Here is a 20949-nt window from a genome sequence, read left to right as displayed (position 1 = left end):
AGTGAAGCGGTTCGCGCAATCTTTAGTAGCGTAAGTGAATTGGGCTGGTTGGCACATATTGTCACGCAGTAGTGACGGTGAATGACGCAGAGCTAGAACTGCGAATGACGAAACTGACTTTTTATTGGGCGTACTCATGCGCACAAAAGCAAGTTGCCCTCAAAGCAAAGCAATAGCGGCAAACGCGGTCGGCGATCGGCGAAAATCTCATCAGCGGGTCAAGCGCGTCGGATTTTGTACATCAGTCATCGAATGTTCCAGAGTAATCGCTGGCGCCCGCGTGTTTCCAGAAAGTCTTACACCATTCGTGTCACGCACACATGCAATCAGATTACACAAGGCTCGGTGACGACAGACAGCGGATAGAAACATCGATAACATTGCACAAACTTCCGATACATGCAGGTGCGTCCTGCACTAAGCGATAACATTTATTAGACGATGAGACGCGGTCATCCTATAAACAAGTACACGTGTATATTTGAATATACACGTGTACGTGTAATATTTTAACTTGATATACCAGCGCTAAAGACGACGAGTGGAGTCAAGCACGGCGCTGTGTTTATCTCTTTCGTCACGGTCCTCTCTTTAGCGCTGTTACTATCAAGTTACGACGCTTGGCAGCATGGCCAATAAATGCTTGCTCGGTTTTATGGCCATGAGAAGCACAGTTGTATTTAAAGTGGAATCTAATTACTTTCGTCTGTTTTTCCTAGGTACCGCTGGCTAGCCTTTATAAACCATTGTGTGTGTGTGTGGGTGTGTGTGTGCGCGCGCGCGCGAAATACTGAAGTAGTAATTCACGGCGATCAGGTTTGACGCAGGACGTCGGGAATGAGAGCGCGGAAATTATTATTCCATAAGGGATGGCCGGATTGCGGAGTATAAAAGTGGCAAAGGATGGAAGTGCCTACACCATTGTTATGCGAGTGCCACTCGCATTAAAAAAAATTATGGGGTTTTACGTGCCAAAACCACTTTCTGATTACGAGGCACGCCGTAGTGGAGGACTCCGGAACTTTCGACTACCTGGTGTTCTTTAACGTGCACCTAAATCTAAGTACACGGTTGTTTTCGCCCCCATCGAAATGCGGCCGCCGTGGCCGGGATTCGATCCCGCGACCTCGTGCTCAGCAGCCTAGCACCATAGCCACTGAGCAACCACGACGGGTCCCCTCGCATTGCTCACTGAGAATGCATACAGTGATCTACTGTCGCCGCCAAATCGACCTGTATAAAAAATTCACGTGACTCAACGCGAGTTCAACCGCAACCTCTAAAGTTTCGAGATTTCTTACATATTTCATAAAAGTAGAGGTGGCCGCGTCTTTACACTGGCTATTTCTTCGGAGATATGGAAATAAATGCTGCAAGCGGAGTTATGATTTCGTGTCTGTGGGAAGTGTGGAGCTGAGATCACATGTGCGAACATTAATGACACATCACAGACAAACAGGAAACTGGTAACTCAGGGACAAACCGTCTTTCAGATGACAGGATGCCGTGATTAAGTTACCAGCGAACGACTGAATTACCAAATAAATGGAATGCGTCCCAGAACCGCAGGATATTGCTCATCTGGAAAGATCCAGGGAGTCTAGGGTACTCTCCAAGTCTCTCATTACCACATAAATGGCTTGGATCTCAGTACTACAGCAAATTTTCGCTGAGCAAAGATCGAATGAAATGTCTGATACTCTAGTAATCCGCAAATGGAGGGTAACACAAGAAACACAGTATGTATATGGAAGCTGTAGTGTATTTAATAGCCGGGCTGGATGCCGCGGGGCTTCATATGTTACTTTCGAGAGCCTTTATGTCCGCGCACTTGTTGGTCACACATCTAAGCCTATCTCATACCGAGAAGACTGCAGTAGAATCTCGCTCGAAAAGTCTCTCTCCTTTTCTATATTCTTATAGAACCATACCTGCAGCGTCACTCTGATGCTTTGATAACATTCGGCCTGATGTTTTGTGGCTTGAGCTGTAAACGGAAAATTGGCATGGATCTGACCGAACGGGAGAAGGTTCACAATTGTAGATGAAAAGAAACTACAAGTGGAAGAAGAATATATATATATATATATATATATATATATATATATATATATATATATATATATATATATATATATGCACCTGAAAATTCGAGGGCACTCTTACATGTTGGCGCGAAAGGCGCAAGGCAAGGAAATGGAGAAATCGTGACTTGCCAGGCCACAGCGTTTGGTGGTGCATGTACCCCGCCGAGGAGCACGAGCTGCAGAGATTGGACAATCAAATCCTTGCGTCTTGCCCGGTGAGGGCTCGTTATTTTACGATTACTATAAAAAAAGGAGAGATTTGCGATTGAGCACTAACGATAAAACATTATATGGGAGACGAAAAGGTAGAGGAGAGAGACACTCGAAAAAAAACCAAAGTGGAGTCGAGCGACGTCTGTCTCTCGCGAGTAAGAGACGGTGTTTTGTCGTAAAACGTGCTTGCCTCGCCTGGCTCCCCCACTTACTTCCCATCCCAAATACACGCATCCTTCCTGCTGGATATCTCAGTGCGCACCGGAAACGGAAGCACACTTTGGTTTCCAAGGCACGCCTGCTGCCATGGCTCTCCCGGAGGCCGTTAGCCCGGAGAGGAGCATCGACGGGGCCACGTTAAAGCTCCGGTTTACTTTTCCTCTCTCGTCTTTCGCCTTCCCTGCCTCCTTGCGAGCCCTTTGCTACCACCCCCATCTTAACCATTATCTCGTCTCCCTACTTGCTCCATCCGTTCCTCATATAAACGCCCCTCGTCCGTTCAGCGAGCCTACGGTTGGCAAGCCCCCTTCGTTTCCCAGTTTGAGCCCGAGCGCCGAGCCTTTACCGAAAGTGGCTCGTTAAGACGGAGCTCGCTCTAACGATGAGCCAATTAAATGCGGTCCGAAAGCTTTACCTCCTCGCCTTTCAACTCTTGCCCGGACGCTCAATACACTGTGGCGGGCAGAGGGTGGGCTGATTTTCGTTGCTTTCTGGTCCACGGCGTCAAGGCAAAGGGAAAAACGCGAAGTAACGAATCGCTTAGAATTGAACGCAAGCTTCGGGTGGATCGCTAAAGAAACTTTCCTCGGCTATTTATTCCACCTCAAGGCACTTACTGTCCCCGACGTTTCTAACCTGCAGCAATCCCTCCGATCGTTCCGTACAGTAGCGTATAGGTGTGCTCGGGGATGATTTGTCTTGAGCAGGGTCAATTTAATCTGTCAAGCGTAACGGCCGTCCTCGTGGAAATAATTTTTGAAGCTGTCCAATCAGATTCCACGATGGAGGTTATTTACAGCCAGGACGCTGTCGCCTTTCGCGTGGGTTTACGAAGCTTACCTGTGGAGGTAGCGTTTTTACTTATCGATCCGCATCTATTCCGTCGCGACAGCTGCAATTTTTACAACCTTCTAATCAGTGTTCGGATCACTTTATCATCTCCTGTCTTTACGTGCCCCAGTTATGCCGGAAACGTTGGAGAATTAACGTTCAGAGTTCTGACCTCGCTAAGCTTCACGCTAAGCTTGAAGAATCACGGTTGCCATAATTTTCTAGAGCTTTGTGAATATTGCAATGTACAACACTTCATAGAGTGTCACCTTGTATTTCATAATGTTTACTCTCGCTAACCTGTACATGTTTTATTCTGGACGAACATTTGCGCCACATAATCCTGCATGTGGAGTTACTCTTAAAATGCTGGTGGAAGGAAAATAGAAAAATAGAAGTTATATATTACGATTACGATTTAGCTCGGGAGCTTAAAGAGCTGCCTCGTGCGCAGTGTCTTTATTTTAGGCTTCATATCCACGAATGCTTCTATGATATATTTTCGGCATCAAATACAAACTCCGTTTCAAACTGCATGCTAGTTTTTATGACCTGTTATGTGAGAGTGATTCAACGATCTCAATTATCAAAAGCGTTACGACAGACAAATGCCTGGTGGAATATTGAACGATTAAGCTTGAAGTGACTGTTGGTTTAAGATAATAAGTGGCACACGTGATTGATCTTTCTATTTCTGATAACGGAAACTAGTGATAAAGAACCTAATATATGAGGCGGTAGGTTTTACTTGTCACCTTTCAAGTCCATGTTTAGATAAAGTTACATAATTTGCACTTGGAAAAATAAAGGATAAGGCAGAAGGACGTCTTGATGCCTAGTTATTTTCGGGGGTGATTCCTACAGTCCACAGGAATGGGTAAACGTTGCAGATTAGAGGCAGTAAAAGTACAAACAATTTAGTTTACAAACATATGCACGCATAGTGACATAACTATACTGAACACGTTATCAGTAATAAAAATACTAAACTTATGATTTCTACTGTTATTAATAAGCAACAGAAGCGCGAGTTTTTGTACAATCGCATCTTATTAAAACGACCAAATAAAACAGATCATTCTATTATATATCAAAGTACTTTTCAATACGACATGGAAATATCTGAACATTTTGTGCTGTTTTAAACAGATTATTGCTATATTCCGAATTTTTATTCGGTACTGTAATGTCGAATAAAGGCTTGTAAGCTTGCTATACTTCTTGGCTGGGTCAAAGGTAAGTTATTACTCGTGAAATAAGGGAGGGATAACTATAAATATAGTTTATATAAATGTCATTTCTGGTGGACCTATACATAATTAATAATTGCTACTGACTGAATGATTCATGATGCGGTAGGATATAAACATTTTTGTGTTTGAACTTTAAGCTAGACAGAGTTAGGGAATTCCACCGTTACCATGGCTTGACTTCCCGAATAAAAAAACAAGAAATCAACGAGTGAATCCGGGCCGCACGTAAAGATCATTCCTTATGCTGACTACGTAAGTCAAAGATAATTATTCCTTTAAAATCTTTTCGATTACGCAATATACAGGAAAATTCAAAAGATAAACGTAGATCCTGATGTAACAATGAATAGTTGACGATAACATAAATGCACAGAACCGGTCACTTTGTCACATCGGAATGCGTTCAATAAGCTGGGTGCATAAGAAATTGCATATGACTAATACACCTTCAATTTGGTACTGTCTTGTGCTCTGAACATAACCGTAGAAACCTTTTAAATTTGCAGTGTTTCTCTCTCATATGTGAAGTTTGCTGCAGCATAGATAATATAGTAAAAACGAAGACTTTCTTTGAATGCGTACATGCTGTGTTATCGTATGAAGCAGCTAATGAACATTTAATATCCCCTTGTGCAGTAACTAAAATTATTCCAGCTACGAGCAGGAAGAAAACGCTCGCCGACGTGGGATGTCGCCATTTATTGGACGTCCACTGACTGCTTACATTTCACTATCCCGAGCTTCATTAGGCATGTCTTTGTTCTAGCCCAATGTAAAATCGGAGCAGTCATAAATATTTTATGTCGGCGTGAATGAAAGACTGCCTGGATAATTCCGTTCATTTCATTTATGATGCTGTCTGAGGCACGCGAATTTTTCTCTACATTAAATATGCAGCTGCCAAGTGAATTGGCGACGGTACAAAGCAGTGTCGAGTCATGTTTTATTCGCTACCGTGAGTTCAGAAGCCTACGCTTTCTTTAGTACACGTGGTTCATATTACGCACGTGCAGTAGAAATAATACATGCATTAAAATTGAGTAAAGCAAGTTTTGTCTGTCAACATTTTCTTTTAATTAATTCTTAGGTATCACGTGACAAAACGACGATATGGTTATGAGAAACGCCGTAGTGGAGGACTCCGGTTTCATTTTGATCACCCGGGGTTCTTTAACGTGTACCCAAATCGAAGTACGTGAGCGCTTTTGTGCATCTAGCCCTTAACGAAACGCGGCCACCGCCGAACCCGGGAGCTCAAGCTCGCAGCGCCAGCGCCACTGGTCTACAGCAGCGGGCATCTGGCAAGATAAGGACGCTTGCTGACTGCACTCAGCGCCTCTGTGACACCTCACAATGAATATAAGATGTACAAAGGGCTGCCTCTTAAGGCGTGAGGCTAAATTTACCTAAAACGTCGTCTGCGCTAACACGTCTTTCGTGGCGCAAGGACTGTGCGAAAAGTTTCGAAACATATAGAATGAATAGAAGGGAATTCCGTTTTACTTCCACTGAGTATTCGCGTAGATTCGTTGCTCCCGCGGCAAACAGCCCTTCTGGGAGATTTTCGAGCTGGAAATCAAATTGGCGAGGCGGGTGGGCAGAGCTACGTGAACGATTTATTTTCTAAACAAGAGCAGGCGAACTGTTTTTGTTGCTCCTGCTGCTGCGTCGCAGCTGCGCCATATTCGCGAATCTGAGAAATTCGTTTAAACCCAGTATCCACTATTCTCTGAAAAGGGCAGTACTTCACCGGAAACATAAACAAATATTTTTTGTTGCAGTCATATTCACCTCAACATTTTTTTTATTATATAGTGACAGAGTTACAGAACGCAAGGCTTTTTTTTGGAACCGGGTCAAATTAGACATTGGAGGGTGGCTTCAAGCTGTACCAGAGATGTCTTAATATATTTGTTCTTACTTTTTTGTTGAAATTGGAGACTGTAGCCTCACTGCACGCTGTAGAACCTAATTTACCAACCTCTTGTAATAGTTTCTTTTAATGAAAATCAAGGAAACAGATGTAGTCAAAATGTAATGGTGAAGGCTACTCCTTTTCGCATAGTAACAATACTAATAAAATATGTTGTACGAACTGAAAAAAACCTGCCGAAGTTTTTTGTGTCTACTCTCCTGTTTCTGTGCTTTTGAGGCGAGTAATGGTGGTCTAGTGATAAGGCATCTTTGTAGGCAAAGGGCGCTTCCAGCGCCTTTGGCTTTCTGAAAGAATTTCTGTCGCTGAATTTTTATGTGGCTAGTTGACAATCAACGGCAGTTGTTTATTTCTACTCTACCTGGTATAAAACTGCTTATTCTACTTGTAATCATCTTTAGCTAGATGCTTGTAGGTGATGGTAGGGCCTATATGTGGGACCTGTAACCCTATGTCGTATAGTAAACATACATAGAGGAAAATAACATGCACAAACGTAATGCGAAAAATGCTTTAAAGTTCCGTTTTTGCAGTTAGCATATAACCCAAGAAATTATAGGACACAAGCACATGAGTGACGGGCAATCCTGCTCCATTGTGTTATGTAAAATAAGAGGGGGAGACATTCACTAGATAAGGTTGGGCGCAAAAGCGCACAAAATTGGCTGGAAAAACGCGCATGCTTTAAGTTCACCACGGACAAGCGGAGAACCACAACAAAACAATATATGAATACCTATAGCTGGTGGTGGCGATGCCTCCTATATATATATATATATATATATATATGACTAGTACAACCAGCACAGGAATATTCACTGCAATTCACTAAATTTGTGCTCGTACGCCAGTCAAAAGGACCCCTACTTTTTCCCTGTGCTTCGGACAACCGTTATTGTTTGTTTGAGAATGTTTATTCAGTTCACGGTAGAATTACAGAGTAGCGTAGCAATATGCAGAGCAGTGTTCTATTGTCGAGACCTGTACCGCAGCCCTTGGTTTTTAGTGAAATTAGTGAAAAAAAATACAAGCAGCAAAAAAAACAATAATTTGCAGAAAGCGTATAGATAAACCTACATTTTCAAAACAATCAGTCAATGCAATCTTTCAAACGCAAAGGAAAAAGAAAGAAAGAAAATATGCTGGGAAGAACTGAGCGCTAAATCTACATACCTAAAAATGTGCGTTCACGTTCATATTAGTTGCAAGATGGTGGCCGTGGTCGAAGGGGCCCCAATACTGCGTGGTGGCGATGCCAAAAGAGAAATAGGTTTATCGAATGCTAGCAATTAGAACGGTGCTTTATTGATTCTTCAATTTTTTATATGTCGGTGGTGCCGTGCACTCTGGGCCCATTCGACCACGGGCACCATTTTGCAACTCATATTGAACGTGACTGCACATATAAGCGTACATAAACATATTTGAAGTGGGAGGTAAGGTACCAAGGTAACCCGTAGGTAAGCTCCCCGAAGTAACAAACAACATAATAAAGAAACAAATATTTACAAATGTCTAGCTCAAGGGACCGGATAGGACTCGATCGACTGTAAAAGCTGATAAACAAAAAGAATCTAGGCAGCAAAAAAAAAAAAAAAAAATCGCCACAGCATGAAATTAGTGACAAGAAAACTTGGCATAGGACAGGGCCATGTGTATGCACTGAAAGACGAGCAGGGTAAGTTCATCAGCAATTTCGATCAATTTCAATGATATAGTAAAAGCAGCAGAATAACTGTATACTAGCTTGTACCCAGAGTACCCAGAGCAGTCACACAACCTTCACTGTAAGTAGTGATGAACAAGATACAGAAACTCCTTCTATAACTAGCGATGAAGTTAGATGGGTTTGCAAGACATGTCCCAGGGAAAAGCGGCAGGAGAAGATAGAATAACAGTCGACTTAATCATACATCAAGGAGTTATTATGCTTGGAAAGATTGCGGCCCTTAGTACGCAATGCCTTACGCCCTCAAGAGTACCAGAGAGCTGGAAGAATGCCAGAATTATACTAATCTTTAAAAAAAATTTACAGAGGAATGAAAATGGGTTGGAGTACATACGACAGCCTTTACCAAATACTGACTGAGAGTTTACCATTGTCATTGAAAAGTACGCAATAATTGCATTCTACTCGTGCTAACATATGGGGGCAGAAATTTGGGCGTTGGAAAAAAAGCTCGAGAACAAGAGAACGAAAAATGTTATGCGTAAAATTAAGAGACAGGAAGAGAGTCGCGCAGATCAGAAAGCAAACGGGGATAGTCGATATTCTACTTGACATTAGGGAGAAATTTGGAGCTGGGCAGGCAATGTAACGCGTAGGGTGAACCGTTAGATTTACAGAATGGCTGCCGCCAAGGGAAGGCAAGCGCTGTCGAGGACGGCAGAAAATCAGGTGGGCTGATAAAATGAGGACATTTGCAGGCGTAAGTTGGAATCACATAGCGCAAGACAATGAGCAACACGAGAACAAGGCGAAAGCGGGAGCCAACGTTTCGACAAGTGGACTTGTCTTTTTCAAGGCGGCATGTGCTTTCCTCACCACAGTATGCATAGGTAAGGTTCTTCTAAAGGGGAGGCGGGGTAAGGCGGGTGGGCACAGCAACGAGCGAAGGTTTATTAGCGGTGTGGGTGTAGAATTGAGATTAAAGGAGTGCTGGTGCACAAGGCCGGTGGCACGGCCGTCTGTCAGCCACGTGTCAACGACGGGCACAGCAGTCCTCTATTAACCGATTCGCTGGTGGTCGTGGGCTATCGTGTCTCTGAAAGAGATAATAGAAGCAGCGGCAGAAACCGGTGCTCGTGAAAAAATATATGAGTATATAAAGAAATACTGAAATGCAATAAATAAATAAATGAATAAAAGGGAAAAAAGAAAGAAAAGGCGCAAAAAAGCACTAAGCAACCAAACTAAGCGCTGTTGCCTATAGTTTAAAATTTAGCATAGCGAATGGATTCTAAAGCTCCCTTTGAAACGTTTATGCATAATTTTCGCCATCTCTTGAACTTATTGATAAGGTATGATTCTCTGTATTTTCTTTCTCGACGTTGCAACCAATAGGCATAAACGTTTCAAAGGGAGCTTTAGAATCTATTCGGTTTGCTAAATTTCAAGCTATAGGCAACAACATTTAGTTTGGTTGCTTAGTGTTCTCTTCCCCTTTCTTTCCTTCTTATTTATTTATTTATTTATTTCATTTATTCCATTTCAGTCTTATATTTATATCTACTCATTTATTCTCAATTCTAAACCCACGCTGCTAACACACCTTCGCTCGTTCCTGCGCCCACCAGACTCACCCCCTCTCCCCTTTAGAAGAACCCGAGCTATATATACTGTGCCGAGGAAAGCATATGTCGCCTTGAAAACGACAAGTCCACTTGTCGATGTTGGCTCCCACTTTCACCTTGTTGTCGTTTTGCTCATCGTCTTGAATTTCCATCTCCCGCCTTCCCCCTGTTTTCGCTGGATAGCGCAAGACAGGGGTAGTTGCACATCCCAAGGAGCTACCTTCGTCGTGCCGTGCACATAAAAGATGATGATGGGGGTGGTGATGACGACGATGAAATATATTTGGTGCAAATAGTAAAAACATCCTTAAGACGCATTTTTTTTCTCGTTTGATTGTTCGTTTAGCGGCAGATTGTTTCTCACTAAGTACAGGTACGGAGAGCCATCAAGGCCACTCTTAGGTTTCCCTTAACACGTTGGCACCTTTTCTCTCTTTCGAACGCAGAGTACCCCGAGAGGAGCGCCCTAGTGGGCGGCTCGGCGTCACTACCCTGCAACATCACGCCTCCAACGCTGGACGATGCCGTGGCGCTGGTGCTGTGGTACCGCGGGGACTCCGGCACGCCCATCTTCAGCCTGGACGCGCGCAATTCCCCGCCGGATGCCGAGCGCACGTTCGTGGACGACTCACTCGGCTCGCGCGCTTTCTTCAACCGGTCGGGCGCCATGGCCACGCTGCAGCTGCAGCCCGTCAGGGACGTCGACGACGGCGAGTACCGCTGCCGGGTCGACTACAAGCGCTCGCGCACCCAGAACAGGATCGTGCGCCTCAACGTTGTCGGTGAGCGCCATGTGTGGCCGCGCTGCGATGCAGCAGTCGCGACGACTGTATAGGGGTACGAAAAATGGACACAAACCATCGAAGATGACGGTCAACGTAAGCGAACAGTGAAGCGCCTCTAGAAAGCTATTCTCTTTACGAAGGAACGAAGAGTTTACTGGCGTAAGGCTGTGCCAGTCAGGATGGTCAGGTCGCGTTTGCCGGTTTATTGCCTAATTCTGTAGAAAACAGAGCCATCGACCGGCACACCCGCAGCGGTTACGAATAAGTGGCTATACTAGTAAACCGATTCGCCACTGTTGTAAGATTCACTCCAGCTAAGCCGATTCCTCATTGTTGCAAATAAAATTCACTCCAGCTAAGTTCAGGTGTCTCCAGTGGCACGAGCGCCGACGTGGAAGGCGACCGTCATCCTCCGCTACCGCCACCGGAGCCCTCTCTCGCAGCGGCCGCAGGGGGAGAGGGCGGCGAGAGAAGCGGTGTCCTTCCCGAGCTCTCCACCACATCATCTAAACCTTCAGATACAGTAAAGCTCTCGCGCGATGACACGTGCTTCTCAAAGAAATATCACAGTCAGCGTTCGCGAAAAACGTGTCTTGCAACCCTCTACTGCGAGAGAGCACGCGACTTTTGCATCGGTGATGAAAGCCTGACTCCTACAAAAACAGGCGAAACAGCCAACAAAGGCTATGCGCTCTAAAACCACCAGCGCAAAGTGAAGCTTTGCCAGATTCCGCACTCCGCCTCACGGAGTGCGGCATCGCTCCCAATTTTTCCAGTCAAGTTTGTTCTCTCTCATACAGCACTTCGTCTCGCGCTGACGAGTAGCGTTAATCGCCGAACGCTATTATAAAGCTCTTTGAGACAAACGTACTGTCGCGCGAGAGCTTGCGGTCTATGGAAGGTTTAGATGCTGTCGTGGGGCCCTCAGATAGGAAAGCCCTCCTCTTCTCCAGCCGTCCTGTCCACCTGCATCGGCTGAGAGAGGAGCTTCAATGGCGGCAGAGGATGGCAGGTTCGCGCCGCATAGGTTCACACCTATGACGAATGGGCTTATAAGTACAGTCACCTCCACTTCCGCTGCGGATGCGCTCGTTAAGGGTTCTGTTCTCAGCAAAATTAAGCAATGAAACAACTAATTCTACAAATGTAGACCTTAAAGTACATCATTTATTTATTACAGGTAATAGCTTTCTAACAGCATTCGGCTCTTCGCTTACATTTATCATCACCGTCGATGTTTACTGCGCAATCTTTTTTGTGTGCTAAAGCGTTTAATTTATTGATTCGAAAGCATCAAATGGCCCGTTGAGCGGAAAAGTCGGCGGTGTCGGTAGCGACGAAACTTCCCCATTGCTGGCAACGCCATGTCACGAACACTTGCTTGCTGGATCGGCCATTGACGGAGCCGATCGAGCGAAGGGAACACATGTTGCTGTGGTATTGCGTGAGGGGAGCTCATAACCTGTAGGACCGTTCAGCGGCGTTCAATTGGACATTAATACTTTCGCATTCATAACTCATAAGCAGTGCATATGTATGTTCGGATATTTTTTTCTTAATGTGCCCACTGATCTATCTTTTTGGCAGTGTGTCAGCTGTATGTTTATATAGGTATCAGTGCATCACTGCGCACTACGTTCAACCACGGGGGCTGGTGGGCCCAATCAAGCTGCCATAATGCAGTTTTGCCACTATATTGGTATGTAACGATGTGGTTGAAAATTCAACCATTTATGAATGCTTCAAGCACGTTAGAACTTAAGCGCTTGTCCTTGTTTTCTCTTTTCTTTCTGTTTTCTTCTGTATGCAATATAATATCTATGTGTCCACGTCTGATTCAAATACTGCACAAAAATCTCAGGCAAAAGTCTTGTTCCTGCTTTTGTATATAGCGTAACTCTACAAATTTAATTTGGGGGACTTCAATGCCTTGGAAACTAAACTGAATATATGTATGGTGGCAATAAATACAACTACCTCCACTTGTGGCCCACACTTGATAACCTTTAGGAACTTATATAATGCTAGGAACTGAAGATATGTTAGAAGTCAACAAATATTAGAAAATGATCTAAACATATTCTTGCTTTTTCGCAGTGCCTCCGACGGAAGTCCTGATAACGAATAGGACGGGGGAGCCGTTACGGAACCGTCCAATTATTGGGCCGTTCAATGAAGGCTCCTCTTTGACGCTTGTCTGCAAGGCACTCGGAGGTGAGTTATGCCTCTACCGTGGTTAATGTCAGAAAATACAAGAAAAGCTTGACGCTGCCGCATTCATAAACGTACTCGAAAATAAGGAACGCCGTAAAGAGGGAAAATCAATTTCACAATCAAAGTTTTAATGACTGCATGCACTTGAACGACACCGCAATCGGAGTCCCGTAGGAAAATCCGTGGCTCTCATAATCCACCCCGCTTGCTCCATTGTCGAGGTCTACGTCTTGGATTTGCTCCTTACTCATGCATTTAATCAGTGAGAGACCTAGAAATCTCACCAAGAATGATTGACTTCGCCAAGGTCTTGCGGAGAAGGAAACAACGTACGAAAATTTACTGACGTTTGCGTACGGGGCTTTTTACAATCACCGCTGAGCGTTCAAGCGCACTAATTGATAAAATCATCATTTCTGAATAATTCCAAGAAAACGATAAAGTCCTACCAAATAAACAAATATGCCTAAGCACAAAACTGATTACAGCGCATCCAAAAAGTGACAGTGGGAGCCCAAATTTTCGGAAAAGACAGTGTTTCTCTTATTCCATATAGTATCTCTCTCTTACCCATCCTGTATTTCACAACACTGAAAGTATTGCGAATAAATTTAGTCCGACGCGGAGACTGTAGATGGATTCCAGATTGGAAGTTTTTGGAGGATTCTAGCTCGAGAAATTGTAGAACACAGACACACACAGGAACAAACTGACGTGGACTTCCACGTCTGTTTTTTTTTTTTATGTGTGTGTGTCCTACAATTTTTGGTGCTAGAATCCTCGAAGAATGAACAATCTCGATCAGTTAAGCACCCTTTTGCATAAGTTTTCTTTAGGCGCAAATAAGAAAAAAAAATAATGTCAAGCTAGAATCGATCGGAGGTGAAAGTGCGACTCGACTCCGGTGCCCTTAGGCTCGTGCTCTATAAATACAAACGACAATTTCGAGCAAAAGGGGAAAAGCCGGCGACCGGCTTTCCATCTCATTAAAGCGGCCCTAGACATCCAACCTCACCTCCAGACATCCAGACAACTCGTCGCCTCGCTTTCTCGAAGGCTTAGGCGCATAGGACCCTCGGGTTCATTGGCACAGAGCGTCCAATGGCATCGGAGTGTATATTTAGATGGCAAAGCCTTGGGCCAAGAAGCGCAAGGTCGCAATCCGCTTCGTCACCGTCACTAAGCTGGTGCACTCGCGCTCTTTATATATATATATATATATATATATATATATATATATATATATATAAGATATCTCGTTCTCGCTTTCTCTCAAACAGACTTTGTTATTGGCTGTGGGATAGCAGCCCAATCTCAATTTAAGGTTGAATGATTAACTGCGACGCTTTTGAGTCGCCATTTATTCATGGCATATAAGATAGCAAAGCAACGCTCGGTGTATAATAAGCGCCGTAGTACAGCTAACCGTACAAATTTTTACCGCGTGTAAGAAGAGCGCTTAACCACGAAAATACACGTGAGTGCAAGTAACAATAGGAGGTCTGTAAAAGTTCGATATTAAAGCGATAGTTTTCTTTGACTTTCCCCGCCCACATTGTATGCAGTTCGCATGTTTAATAATAATAATAATAATAATAATAATAATAATAATAATAATAATAATAATAATAATAATAATAATAATAATAATAATAATAATAATAATAATAATAATATTGTTTATTTTTAATCATCACACTGATGAAGGAAGCTGTAGGTAAAAGCTGCTCTCCGTAGAGGCAGCTTTGACAAAGCCCCACAACTACCTTTCTACAAATCAGTCAGCAGCGGCATACAGCAACAAAAAAGATAGAAAGAATGAAAGAAAATAATGGGAAGGATATTTTAGTTTCATTAACAGGCAAAGCACAGGAGCAAGTATAAGGGTGGCCAGAGAAGTAGTGCAATTTAAAAACATAGTATACGAAGTTTTCGCAATCTGATCGGTGTACACTGCAGAAAATTTGTACCAGCTCTCACATATTGATTAAGTAGTGTAGGCGTCATGCTGGACAACTTATTTTTGGAACACTTTGTTTCCAGGGTTATCACTTTCCAAATTTCTTTGTATCATGTATTAAGCGATGTTATTATTTGCTGTAGATGTGAAAGGTAGAATATGTCGATTTTCTTTGACTTCGTGCCTAGTCGCTACAGTTAACTTATAGGTGTAGAGGTTGTAGACAGAAGAATTTCCAGCCTGCTGAAACAATTCACCCGTGTGGAGCTCGTATGGTAAGTTAATAATTATTGTGACATATTTATTTTGCATCAGGTATAGCTTTTGCAAGTTTGTAAAGTTGTGGAGCCCCATGGAGGTGAGGAATGAATAACGAGATTTATAAAGTGAGAGCTTTACTTTAAATGGCAGCACTGTGTTACAGCGGTATGTCATGTCCACAACGTGGAATAACTGGTTGAACGCACTATCGATATGTTCCTTCCAATGCATACTGCTTGAAAACGCAACTTCCAGAATTTGTACAGAATATTATTTAAAATATTTTATTTGTGTTTATGCTTAATTTATTAAAACATGAGCGGTGTTTTAGTTCCGCAAGATCTGGTTCATACTTTCCTGGAGGGGTATACTGTCTTCATCGGAAACAAATATGCTGACATCATGAGCATATGAACGTGTGTAAATTCGGTATAGATGCGAATTAGTTCATTTATGTAGGCCAGAAAAAGACGAGGCCCAAGGATACTTCCCTGCGGTACGCCGTTAGAAATAGTCTTCAGCTCCGAGTAGTTCCTGTCGATCTGAACTACCTGCTTGTTTTACATATTTTTATTAGGTCTAGCCAATGACAACAGATTCCATAACATTGTAATTTCTGAAACAACATAGAACGCTGAATATTATCGAAAGCTTGGCTAAAGTCTACGCACTTACCTAGCACGACATGCTTGTTTTACAACTCGAATAGAATAAACTCTTTTTGCTCCATTAATGCCATTTCTGTAGATTTTTGGACAACTTCCGACACAAGGTGCCATTTGGTGTGTAGCCGATATATACATATGTGCGACAGTCAGTTTCAAATCTGGCTCCCCTAGCACAAAAGCCTGATGTTCTCACTATTAGACCACGAACTCATTTCTTCATTACCGTTTAATTATTGAACAAGAATGTTTTTGAGAGCAAACGCTAATTAAAGAAACAATATGTACAAATGTAATGTTTGAAAAACGTGAGCTTTTGCTATTTCTCGGCTAGTACTTTTTACTTACACTAACGAAATGCTCGCAGAAGTGCCAGGTTGACTGGCATTAAAATAGAGGACCCATACTACTAGGTTATTTCACTGCGCACAAACCTATAGTTGGCCGTTGCTGCCACCTAATTTACTCGATATTGGTCCAAGATTAACAAGTGTATAGCAGCGGGCCAATTCTTATCCTTTTTTATTCAGGCTACTTTAATTTTGTATTATTGTTCAAAATATTGCAACCAAATGCTCCTTTTTGCTTAGGAAACAGCTAATCTGACATATGCAGCAAATCATTAAACAACGAGAAAAATTGAAAAAAAATTATCGAGAGCTGCTACCGGTTTAACATCAAATTACGTATTGGAATGCCTTGTCAAGTTAGAAAGCCATGGCTGTGCCTTCAGAAGGCCTGTGTAATATTGCTTCAACACAATTTTCAAAGGATCCCAGATTATTTATTGCAAATAAAGTCGTTCTTACACAGGCGGGGAGAGGAATGTTCATCAAATATGTGTCAGTGACAACTATTTTTTTTACCTCATCTCAGTACCGAGCGCCGAATGATTACACGATGCTGTATCAATCTCGTGATCTCGTAACGTTAATAATATAGGCACCTGTGAGCGCCACAGAGATGATTGATCACCCGATGCATTACCGAGCATGCTGTCATTTCGCCGAACACGATCGCGATGGTTTTGTTTAGAACAGCTGCGACATCCGAACATTCGCTGATAAGCTTCCTACATTGACATGCGTCGCGGCCTTTGCTCTGTCGCTTCCAGCCCTTGGGACCGGGTAATTTATTCCAAGTTATGTTCTTTGCTTATGTATGAAGAGTTCATGCATTACGACAACACGGGCACAAGCGGTTATATACGCGCCGGCAAAATTCTCTGTTTTTCTAATAAAGAGCCCTCTCTATCTCACAACACGGGCTGGGCTCATATGCAAATAATTTCCTTGAGGTAGAACCGGGTCCCGCACTATCAAAGGATTTTTGATTTCATGAATCGTTAACGTGGTGTTGTTGTGCATGCAGGTTGCGCAAACTCGTGAGGAGGGTATAGCAGTGCTATTGGAGGAATTAGAGGGCAGTAAATGGGATATAAGAGGGCTCAGTGAAGTTAGGAGGCCAAAAGAAGCATATACAGTGCTAAAAAGTGGGCGCGTCCTGTGCTACCGGGGCTTAGCGGAGAGAGGAGAACTAGGAGTCGGATTCCTGATTAAAAAGAATATAGCTGGTAACATACAGGAATTCTGTAGCACTAACTAGCCGGTAAAATACAGGAATTCTATAGCACTAACGAGAGGGTGGCAGGCCTTGTTGTGAAACTTAATAAGAGGTACAAAATGAAGGTTGTACAAGTCTACGCCCCTACATCCAGTCATGATGACCAGGCAGTCGAAAGCTCCAATGAAGACTTAAAATCGGCGATGCGTAAACTCAAAACAAAATACACTATACTAATGGGCGACTTCAATGCCAAGGTAGGCAAGAAGCAGGCTGGAGACAAGGCAGTGGGGGATTATGCCATAGGCACTAGGAATAGCAGGGGAGAGTTATTAGTAGAGTTTGCGGAACAGAATAATATGCGGATAATGAATACCTTCTTCCGCCAGCGGAATACCCGAAAGTGGACATGGAGGAGCCCGAACGGCGAGACTAGAAATGAAATAGGCTTCATACTCTGCGCTAACCCTGGCATCATACAAGATGTGGAAGTGCTCAGCAAGGTGCGCTGCAGTGACCATAGGATGGTAAGAACTCGAATTAGCCTAGACCTGAGGAGGGAAGGGAAGAAACTGGTACATAAGAAGCTGAACAATGAGTTAGCGGTAAGAGGGAAAATAGAGGAATTCCAGATCAAGCTACAGAACAGGTATTTGGCTTTAACTCAGGAAGAGGACTTTGGTGTTGAAGCAGTGAACGACAATCTTGAGGGCATCATTAAGGAGTGTGCAATAGAAGTCGGTGGTAACTCCGTTAGACAGGATACCAGTAAGCTATCGCAGTAGACGAAAGATCTGATCAAGAAACGCCAATGTATGAAAGCCTCTAACCCTACAGCTAGGATAGAACTGTCAGAACTTTCGAAGTTAATCAACAAGTGTAAGACAGCTGACATAAGGAAGTATAATATGGATAGAATTGAACATGCTCTCAGGAACGGAGGAAGCCTAAAAGCAGTGAAGAAGGAACTAGGAATTGGCAAGAATAAGATGTATGCGTTAAGAGACAAAGTCGGCAATATCGTTACTAATATGCATGAGATAATACAAGTGGCTGAGGAGTTCTATAGAGATTTATACAGTACCAGTGGCAGCCATGGCGATAATGGAAGAGAGAATAGTCCAGAGGAATTCGAAATCCCTCAAGTAACGCCGGAAGAAGTAAAGAAAGCCTTGAGAGCTATGCAAAGGCCGAAGGCAGCTGGGGAGGATCAGGTAACAGCAGATTTGTTGAAGGATGGTGGGCAGATTGTTCTAGAGAAACTGGCCAGCCTGTATACGCAATGCCTCATGACTTCGAGCGTACCGAAATCTTGGAAAAACACTAACATAATCCTAATCCATAAGAAAGGGGACGCCAAAGACTTGAAAAATTATAGACCGATCAGCTTACTGTCTTTTGCCTACAGAGTATTTACTAAGGTAATGGCAAATATAATCAGGAACACCTTAGACTTCCGTCAACCAAAGGACCAGGCAGGATTCCGTAAAGGCTACTCAACAATAAACCAAATTCAGACTATCAATCAGGAGATAGAAAAATGTGCGGAATATAACCAACCTTTATATATAGCTTTCATTGATTACGAGAAAGCGTTTGATTCAGTCGAAAACTCAGCAGTCATGCAGGCATTGCGGAATCAGGGTGTAGACGAGCCGTATATAAAGATACTGAAAGATATCTATAGCGGCTCCACAGCCACCGTAGTCCTCCATAAAGAAAGCAACAAAATCCCAATAAAGAAAGGCGTCAGACAAGGAGATGCGATCTCTCCAATGCTATTCACATCTTGTTTACAGGAGGTATTCAGAGACCTGGATTGGGATTGGGGATAAGAGTTAATGGAGAATACCTTAGTAACTTGAGATTCGCTGATGTTATTGCCTTGCTTAGTAACTCGGGGGACTAACTACAATGCATGCTCACTGACCTGGAGAGGCAAAGCCGGAGGGTGGGTCTAAAAATTAATCTGCAAAAAACTAAGGTAATGTTTAACAGTCTCGTAAGAGAACAGCAGTTTACGATAGGTAGTGAGGCACTGAAAGTGTTAAGGAAATACATTTACTTAGGGCAGGTAGTGACCGCGGATCCGGATCATGAGACTGAAATAATCAGAAGAATAAGAATGGGCTGGGCGCGTTTCCAGGCATACTCAGATCATGAACAGCAGGTTGCCATTATCCCTCAAGGGAAAAGTTTATAACCAGCTGTGTTTTACCAGTACTCACGTACGGGGCAGAAACCTGGTGGCTAACGAAAAGGGTTCTACTTAAATTGAGGATCACGCAACGAGCTATAGAAAGAAGAATGATGGGTGTAACGTTAAGGGATAAGAAAAGAGCACATTGGGTGAGAGAACAAACTCGAGTTAATGACATCTTAGTTGAAATCAAGAAAAAGAAATGGGGCATGGGCAGGACATGTAATGAGGAGGGAAGATAACCGATGGTCATTAAGGGTTACGGACTGGATTCCAAGGGAAGGGAAGCGTAGCAGAGGGCGGCAGAAAGTTAGGTGGGCGGATGAGATTAAGAAGTTTGCAGGGACAACATGGCCACAATTAGTACATGAACGGGGTAGTTGGAGAAGTATGGGAGAGGCCTTTGACCCGCAGTGGGCGTAACCAGGCTGATGATGATGATGATGATGACGATGATGATGATGATGATGATGATGATCCTTTAACGTGGTGTTGTTGTGCATGCAGGTTCCGTAAACTCGACAAGCTGTCTGACACTCTTAATTATAGTTAAATTCCAACGTGATGATTAGGCACACTGAAAGGCCTTGAGGTGCTTGAAGGATTAAGGCATCACGGATAAGTGCGGGTCTTACCTAATGAGCTCATGTCCTATTGACTCGTCGTACTGGACAAATCCAGTGATCTTGCTCCACAAAGTAAACGTTCTTTGGTGTTTACCCCTTCTTTGTATTAACTGGAACGTACAGTTTTTATATACAATGTAAATGATGCGTGTTATTGTTTCTGCGCTGCTGTAAATTCAGCGAGTAAAAATTGTGTCGATGTAGAATGGCAGATATGTGCATACAAGCAGAGCGTATTAATGTCCTAGTCTATTGCACTATACTTGAGTTGCAAGTTAACAAGTCTGAGCTCATGTAGCTGTAACGTTGTGTAACGCATTTATCGTAAATACTGGGTATCCAAACTGAACATGTATTGTACATGCGGGTGCCGTGCTCGTGAAATCGGTGAGTTATAAGACTAGCGGAGTCATACTGACATTACAAGCAAGTTTTACTTCTAATAATTGTTTATTATTTACAGCGCGCGTGAGTTCATTACCATCATTGTAAACGTCAGGAAAAGAGGGTTACCACCATCAAGCAACATATGCTGTCACTGTAAGATGTCTTTATTATACAGGTTGTCCCACATAACTTTAGCCAAAGTTTTAAGAAATGAAAAGCACTCCGGACGCGAGTTGAACCGTATGCATAATGTTGGCAGTGGCCTAGAGTTACTCAGGCTATATTTTAATTTCCCCTTAACTAATAGATTAGTTAACTTTAATTAATCAACTTTTTAAGTATTGGCTGCAGACCAGATACGCAAAGCTGTAGAGCTGCTGAATACGGACAGCCACTTTTTATTTCTGGTACAGGCGTAGGGTTTAGTTGCTGGTCGATAGCGCATCGACCATGTCTGT

General features: G+C 43.2%; 1 protein-coding gene across 2 annotated transcripts in view; it reads left to right on the top strand.

Moving 5' to 3' along the window:
• The window catches only part of LOC142582433 (neural cell adhesion molecule 2-like), a 305285-nt gene that overhangs the window by 173638 nt on the left and 110698 nt on the right, over window positions 1-20949 (top strand). For both annotated transcript variants that reach the window (XM_075692148.1, XM_075692147.1), the window contains 2 exons: window positions 10277-10612; window positions 12713-12829. In XM_075692148.1, the coding sequence (XP_075548263.1) occupies window positions 10277-10612; window positions 12713-12829 (453 nt within the window). The remainder of the gene's footprint in view (window positions 1-10276; window positions 10613-12712; window positions 12830-20949) is intronic.

Source organism: Dermacentor variabilis, chromosome 5 (genome assembly GCF_050947875.1).
Source record: "Dermacentor variabilis isolate Ectoservices chromosome 5, ASM5094787v1, whole genome shotgun sequence".
NCBI classification, from domain to species: domain Eukaryota; kingdom Metazoa; phylum Arthropoda; class Arachnida; order Ixodida; family Ixodidae; genus Dermacentor; species Dermacentor variabilis.
Note: the sequence above shows the minus strand (reverse complement) of the source record. Positions and strands in the feature narration are given on the sequence as shown.